The sequence below is a fragment of the Nannobrachium achirus genome (assembly GCF_963921795.1).
Source record: "Nannobrachium achirus genome assembly, chromosome: 15".
NCBI lineage: Eukaryota > Metazoa > Chordata > Actinopteri > Myctophiformes > Myctophidae > Nannobrachium > Nannobrachium achirus.
Genome location: NC_137822.1, coordinates 11,362,460 through 11,371,027, shown reverse-complemented (window position 1 = coordinate 11,371,027; position 8,568 = coordinate 11,362,460). Strand labels below are relative to the sequence as shown.

The window sequence follows — 8,568 nt, the reverse complement described above, 5'->3', positions numbered from 1 at the left end:
TCCTCTTTCCACTCTCTCCCTTCGTTCCCCTCTTCTTTCTTTCTTCCCTTGTCTCTCTTGTGGGCCAGCCAGGGAAATGTGCTGTGTGTGCATGGAGGTTATTTGGTGCAGGAGGAGACTGGGAGTAATTGATAATGGTGCAGATCTTTAGCTACGTACCAGGAGAGCTGTGTTTGTGTTCAGGGAAAGGCAATGGAGAAAAAGACAAAGGTAGCTAAATAAATCCGAAGCAGTGGGAAAGAGACGGATCTGACAGAAAGACAGAGAGAAAGTGAGGTAGAAAGAGAGAGAGAGAGAGAGAGAGAGAGAGAGAGAGAGAGAGTACAAGTCATGTTTGCAAGGGAAGTAACATAGACCAGTTACAGTAACAAAAACATCTACTGGTGCACAAACTTGGACACATCATCAGTGTTGTTTCCTGGAGTGAGTGGGTGTTTCGGATCTTTCAACAGACACCCTCCTCCAAGCGACCCGACTGAGACTGATCAGACCCCGGCCTGTGTCTGAGTGGCATGCTACTGCCCCCAGCTGTCTCTTGGGGGCTTATGGTGGCTGGTGAGATGTTAGCATATAGGGTGTTGGCGACACTAGGATGCTCTTGGCACTGTGGGTTGCCTCCAGGCCTGGCTCCTCCTCACATACATTATGTGTGTTTGTTTAAGATACGTTTCTATCGTGTTTATTTTGAAATATTCGTACATTTCTTTTTCAAAACATAACATGCCATACAGTAGGTTTCTCTAGATTGTAACAGTTGTCAAGTGGGCATCTGCAGGCATCCACTGTACAACGAAAACACTCAGACTCAAGTGGAGCTATTTCAACCAAGAAGTGAGTGTACAGACAGAGACTTAAACTACCTTTATTACAACAGTTTGAGAAAACAAGGCTTTGAATCATAATTGAAGCCAGGTCTTTCTGTCCAATCTTTAGCTATCAATGTAAATAAATGTATCACTATTATTTATCACTATTATTCAGGGAATACAGAATTAACACTATCATCATTAGCAACTGCTTGCAAAGCAAATAAAATGTGCCTCAGTGAGTGAATTTGTGTGAGAATTGCTCATGTAATCCACTTTGTAAAGTGGTTTGGATACAAGCACTATATAAATTCCCCATTTACCGTTTAATGACTTAGAGGGTCTACTCTAGTTCAAATGACCCCTGTGTTTTAAAGTGAAGTACCATTTTAATTGCCCTTTGTGATGACATCACTGTGTTGTATGTATGTAATGTTGTTCTTTATAAAAGTCACAGGTCAGCCACACAGTCAGTGTAAGTGATAGAGAAGGGGAGTGTATTAATAAAGAATAGAGAGCACAAGCTAAGTACTTTCCTAACTAGTCTGTCTACTTTTGTTACTAGACAGTGTATTGTGGTGACCAAGTCCATAACCTGTTGTTCGGCGGTTCCTCCCTGTCTTTCGACTCACACTGAAGATGTCGGTGTCGGGGCTGAAGGCGGAACTGAAGTTTTTGGAGTCTATCTTTGATCCGAACCACGAGCGCTTCAGGATCATCGACTGGAGGCCTGACGAGCTGAGATGCCAGTTCAACTTGACCAGAGAGAAGCCGCTGATCATCCACTGCAACATAACAGAGTCCTACCCCTCCATGCCTCCGGTGTGGTTCGTGGACTCCGATGACCCAAACCTGGCACACGTTTTGGAGCGTCTGGAAGACGTGAAAGGTGTCAACACCCTGCTTTTGCAGCAACTCAAGAACCTCATCTGTGGCCTTTGTCAGCTGTACGACCTCCCCCAGCACCGTGATGTGAAGCTGTTGGACCAGCCCCTGCCAGCGGGCCCCGGAGTAAAAGAGCGAGGGCATTTGACCGTTTATGAGGTCACATCCGAGGAGGAGGAAGACAAGGAGGAAGACGAGGAGGATGAGGAAGAGGAGGAGGAGGAGGAAGACGAGGAGGAGAAGCGATCAGCAGACATAGAAGACCTGGACCTGGACCAACTGGATCTGGACCTGGATCTGGACTTGGACATGGACCCGGACGACTACAATTTGAAAGAGGAGGAGGAGAGGCAAGTGGACGATGAGAAGAATTCGGAGGAAGATGGCATCGAAAAGGAGAACCTCGCGATTCTGGAGAGGATTCGCATGAACCAGAGGCAAGATCACCTGAACGGCACCGTGTCTGGGTCGGTGCAAGCCTCCGACCGACTCATAAAAGAGCTCAGAGAGATCTACAGGTCCCCGAGTTACAAGGCGGGCGTCTATTCCGTGGAGCTTGTCGACGACAGCCTTTATGAATGGAATGTCAAGCTGAGGACGGTGGACCCAGACAGCCCTTTGCACAGGGACCTGCAGGTCCTCAAGGAGAAAGAGGGAAAGGATTACATTCTGCTAAACTTCTCATTTAAAGATAACTTTCCCTTTGATCCGCCAGTGTTGCGGGTTGTTTCACCCGTGCTTTATGGAAATTATGTTATTAAAAGAGACACTCTGTGTGTGGACCTTCTCACAAAGGAGGGCTGGAGCAGTGCCTATTCCATAGAGTCTGTTATCATGCAGATCACTTTCACTTTAGTTGAAGGAAAAGCCAGGGTGCAGTTTGGAGGCAGTCCGTTACAGTTCAATTTTGCCAGTAGTAGATTTCCATTCATGCACTTTGACATGCCAGATCATTACCTCTTTATGAGTAGGTTCTCCTGAACGAAGGCAGCGTGAGTGAGTCTTTCTCTGTCTAACTGTCTGTTTCTAATTTCACAAACTGCTGGACCAATCCCCGCCAAGGTCTTGTCTTGTCTTGCTGCCAGCAGGCCAACTAGTATAAGAACCTAAACGTTTTTTTGAAATATCTAACTTTAATTTCATAATGTAAGTCAATGGGTGGATCAGAATGAAATCTTGACAAATATGGAGTTGTACATCATAGTTATAGTGATGTAATGTACTATATATACTATATTATAATTTATATTATAATTATAGTCATAGGTGATAGACTGGTAACATGAAGCCAGAGATCCAGATTGTTATTGGATCCCTTCTTATTTTCATCTGACCATTTTATTTGTTTGTTAATTGGTTTTTACGGTGAGGCTCCACAGGAGGCTGTAGCCTCTCTATAACAGGGTATCGCTGTGTCTGTGTGTGCTGCTGTTATCTAGCTGGCTACATGATAATATGCTACTTTGCCCACTACCTAGTGGGCAAAGTGAAGATGAAACAGAAGCCTTCAAGGTTGACACTGCTGTCAAAACGGGCTGTGTCTTTGCTCCTAATCTTTATTGCTGCTAACCTCCTCTCAGATAAACATCTGGCCAAAGGAGTCAAAACAATGCACAGCACTGAGAGGACACTTCAGCAGGCCAAAGAACTAAACTCACAGCTGGCAGTACAGTATGTACTTCCACTTTTTTATATGATGTCACTTGAAGTGTGAGATCCACATGAAGCCATGCTATTCCCATGTGGATCTCAAGATACACATTTACAGTCATTGCTGACATCATACATGACTGGCATCTTACAGTAATACTGTCCTCATAAATTACTAGCATGAGATCCACCTGGAGGCCGTTTTGTTTTTGTTTTGTGAATTCATAATCTCAGAAACAGTTTATGGAATGAATATCCCGTACTTGGAGGCCTGTTTTGAGCCATGTGGAAATCTGTAATTGTGCAAGACAATCAATTGGAGGTCAGTATTTGAGACATGTTGTGAACTCGTGGATAGGAGGATCTAGTGTTGAGGGAAAGAAGACCTACTGTTATATAGGGGGCCCTGGTGGGTGGCCCTGGTCAACTGGCACACAGCGGCAGCTGTAGTTCGTCCACTTTTGTGCATAATTGGGAACTTAAAGACATATTACTGTTGTAGTGGTAGTAGTTTATGTTGGTCCTATTAACAACTAAGTTGAAAATGGACCAAAAATTTAGTAGGCTGAAGCTGAGGCTTATTTTGCCTACCCTATTTGAAATTAAGTATCATCCAAACAAAACAAGAGACATCACAGTTTCAAAACTCGGTACTGTAGCTACAGTACAGTACTACAAACACTGTTGTTGATTGGTGTTCGGCCATGGCACAGACTAACGATGAACGCTCAGTAATATTAGGAGTGTTTTTTCTGATTGTACTATGGGGGTTTTAGACTGCTTACGCTAGACTTCACTCTGTCGAAGTGCCAACTTGCATCTTGTGCCCTCGTGGCCATATATGGCCTACTTGTGCGCCAGCAGAGCGTGCAAGTACTGTGTCCGGTGCTGTCTGTATGTGTGTGGGCAAGTTGGCACTCTGGGAGAAACCTAGTCTCTCAGGAGCAAAGACCATGTTTCAGTTTGATCTCTTCATCCCACCAGTTTAGTTTGTTGGGCTTCGGCTCAGTTTTGGTTTGTGTTGCACATTGTACAGCAACCCGCATTCACCATGCAATTATCCATCTGTTGGCTGGCACAATCGTGACACTGACTGACAACTCACATATTTTTGGTTTCTTCATGTTGTCAATTAACGTGTACAGTGTACAGTCCTTTTGAGTAAATGTTTTGTCATGGTGTCATGAGCTCGGTCATGACACTGTCCTTTGCATGAGAACCACTCAATCAATCGCCTTCAAACTTGGCACTTGTACTGCTGACGCCCCACGGAAGTGCAGTGTCAATTGAGAAATATGCCAGATCAGTGATTCCCCAGAGCCAGCGCGCAGCACAATTACATTATAAAGTCAATGCACTGACGCAAATGCGCGTCAAATTCGCACTGACAAAGTCACCCGCGAATGACACAATATGACGAAGAATGTGACACCACGCGAATGATGGTACGGCACCAGCCATCTCAAATGTTGAGATGTTTCTCAATAAGGCAAATAGATTCATGAATACAATTCTAGATAAACCCTCCAACATGTGGTCTTTCTACAGTGCCAGGGTTGCTGATGCATTGAGTACAGTGCCGTGTTTACAACCTCAGTGTATGACTGCATCAGCCCTGCATGCATCACTACTGACTTTAACTCTAAAATATTGATGAGCTAACCCAGGCTAACCTCTTTTTCACTCTGGCTCTGAGGTTGACATCATAATGAAAACGCTAACGCCACACACAGTAAGTGTGTATTAGAACACACACTGCAACATAGACACATGCATTACTAAATCACTAGCTTAAACACAAACACCACTCTGAATACCTAAGCAGACATATTGTGTAAGCACACATTCTAGCTTGTACTCTGTAGATGTACGCGTACACACACGCACGCACAAACACACGCACACGCACACGCACGCACGCACACACACACGCACGCGCGCGCGCACACACACACACACACACACACACACACACACACACACACACACACACACACACACACACACACACACACACACACACACTCCATGTGAATGTAGAGCTGTCCATGTTAATAAGTCTTATAGTGCACACATCCTCAGCCTTTTAATCATAACATTTGTGACTGTGTATGGTCTTATTGCGACCGTCAGGTAACTATCAAAACCTCAGTCAGTCTGTCTGTCAGTCTGTCAGTCAAACCACAACCTCCACCCCTCATTTCTCACATGGCCCTCTTCTAGCGCCACCATGAGGCCGATTCTTGCAAAACAACACTGTTGGACACTGCTCCTACAGATTTTGCCCTAAAATCACGCATAGCGGTACACAGTATGTCTACAGTCATGTCATCAACATGGATCTGTCCCATTTAGCGCCACCATCAGGCCGTGTTTTTCAAAACACATTTTTGGACACTGCTCCAACAGATTTTGCCCTAAAATCACGCAAAGCGTTACACAGTATGTGCAGTCATGTCATCAACATGGATCTGTCCCATTTAGCGCCACCATCAGGCCGTGTTTTGCGAAACACATTTTTTGACTCTGCTCCTACAGATTTTGCCCTAAAATCATGCAAAGCGGTGTATACATGTGACCTGGCGGTCGCTTATCTCCCAAATAGGTAGTCTTACTGGTTTTTAAAGAAAACTTTAAGAATAATATGGAAACTACAGTATAGCCTACTATTACTTGTCATATGCACACAGGGGGACATTTGCCACACCTGAAAAGTGGAATATCTCTTAACATCTCACCTCCTTATACACATACAGTATGCTGATGAAACTGGTAGACCTACGGCAAGTTTCCTTCACGTCTAACTTGGTCTTACTGTGCTCTTCTTATAGCATCCACATGAGTCAGACAATGCAATGGAAAGGTCAGTTGAAGTTTGGCTATATTTCTTTGGTAGGCGTGACGTGAGTGTGTTCCAATACCTGGTTATCAGCATTCAGAATGATCTACATGCAGCCTGAGACTTTATTTTTGCCTTTTGGTTGACTTTCAAGTTTTGTGATTAATCTGTTCTGTATAAGCAGCGCTTCATAAATAAAGGTGGCATGATAGATTATTCTGCCAAAAATCTGGGGGTGGGATAATTATATTCTAGAAGTCTTATACTTAAATTTGTAGTATATTCCTGGTCCATTTGATTATCTAAGCCACAGGTTTTCAAAGTGAGGGCCCCGTTGTTGAAATAGGGATAGACTCCCGCATTCTTGGCTGGTATCATCAAAGCCTCTCCGAAATTCATTTTTCGAAAGATTTGATACTAACAAAATTAGCACATCTACAAGCTGTAGATTATATATGTTTTCCACTAATATATAGAAAATATATAAATATTTAAAGTAGGGCATTAACAAAAAAGTCGAAAGTCGACTCAGTCGACTTCATTACACAAGTCGACTCCCACCAGAGAAAGTCGAAAGTCGAAGTTGGAAAAAATATATACTTTCTATTGTGAAAATAGCGGATCTACATGCTCACAACATCGGCTATTTTCACAATTTCTGCCTCTAATTTGGACAATGTTTAATTTGTCATTTTAGAGGTATTAAAAAGTCCTTAAATTGGCACTTTAGAAATGTGAAGATACCCTCTATGCACTTAAACTTTATGTAGGTTTGTTTACAGTTGAGTGAGAAAACAATGTTTCACATTAAGTTAATCATCTGGGGACCCCCCAAAATAATTGGGGGGTCGTGTGTTATGTGATGACGTCCTCAAACGATAAAGTCGACTTCAACTCAACTTTTTACTGAGTCGAGTCGACTTGCAAAAATCACAAGTCGTTAATGCCCTGATTTAAAGCCATTTCACAATAGTTGTAGTTCCTTGGCATGGAAATGTTTGGGAATTTCCTTGCCACTCCACCCTTTTATCAAGCAAGAAACCATTCATGTCAGTCTCGTCAAATATGTAGGTTCACTCTGTACCAGTGCTCTATATTTGCATGACCTCGTGTTTTATGGTCTTATCCAAAGAGATGGCTTACTCAACTGTGAAAGATTTGTAGTATGCCTACTCAATTATTCAAAACACTTCATAGTACCATGCATACGTAAAGGTTTGCCCCACTAACAGCAGGGCTCTACCCAAGCATGCCTATACGTCAGTCTGTCTATCCATCTGTCAGTGATTTACTACCAAACTAAATGTCTCTCCAACTACTAGTGAGATTGCCATGACATTTTCTGTGTACAATCATGCTCGCCAGACGATGAAAACTGATGTTTTTTGTTTTTTACACCATAGCCTTAGCATTTCCTTTCCACTTGCACACAAGATATCTCATAATCTAACTGACAGATTGCAGGATGAACTCTATTGATTTTGGTCACCCCACGGCCTCTCCTCTAGTACCACCCTTTGGACACAGTTGGGTGAAGTATTTTGTTAGTGTCATCATAATCATAATTAGGCCTATATGTATTGCCAGGTATAATAAATGGTAAATGGTGCTTTTATATAGCACCAAGGCGCTTCACAATGAATGTGCATTTACATTCACCCATTCACACACACATTCATACACAGATGGCGGAGGAAACCGTGCAAGGCACCAACCTGCTCATCTGGAACAATAAGGGGTTCACTATCTTGCTCATGGACATTTCAACACAACTCTGGGGTAGCCTGGGATCGAACTGGTTCCGAAGCAGGCACTCTACCTCCTGAGCCACTGCTCCGTCGAGAAGTTGGTGCTAAAATTTGTGACTACAAATATCCATCCATCCATCTTCTCTGTATCCAGAGCCGGTTCGCGGTAACAGTTGGCAGTACTAGGCTATGTTCCATCCACTAATTAAACACGGTGGCTGATAAGAACGTGCATGGCACAGCTGGCTGGTATAGTACTGTATACATATTCATCCTCTCCTTTTCTCTGTGTTTATTCCCCTCCTGATTCAAGTCATCTACCATTATTCTGGTTCCTGCCTCCTGAGCTCCCTCCTCTACTCTCTGTACACACAGCTACAACTTGGCCATACATTTTGTGGATGACAGTGTTAGGCCATAGGCCTGATGATGACCTACAATGATGAGGTGGCCTATATAGGGGATCAAGATGTCAACAACCAAACAGAGTGGTGAAAGCATGGCTACTGTTCATGACACAAAAGAAGAATAGAAGATGAAGGCTTCTGTAAAACTTTTTTCCACCAGACAACCACATTTATGAACAATGTTCACCAATGGCCTGTGCCAGTCACTCACTCGCTCTCTCTCTCTCTCTTTC

The 8,568-nt window shown here is 43.4% G+C and overlaps 1 protein-coding gene across 1 annotated transcript in view; it reads left to right on the top strand.

Moving 5' to 3' along the window:
- Positions 1-1,445: 1,445 nt before the first annotated feature.
- Positions 1,446-8,568, top strand: part of LOC308299607 (ubiquitin-conjugating enzyme E2 Q2-like) — a gene marked incomplete at both ends in the record, with an annotated part of 56,203 nt that continues 49,080 nt past the window's right edge. Inside the window, 2 exons of the mRNA XM_080743402.1 lie at positions 1,446-1,889; positions 1,920-2,580. Of these exons, the coding sequence (XP_080599528.1) occupies positions 1,446-1,889; positions 1,920-2,580 (1,105 nt within the window). The remainder of the gene's footprint in view (positions 1,890-1,919; positions 2,581-8,568) is intronic.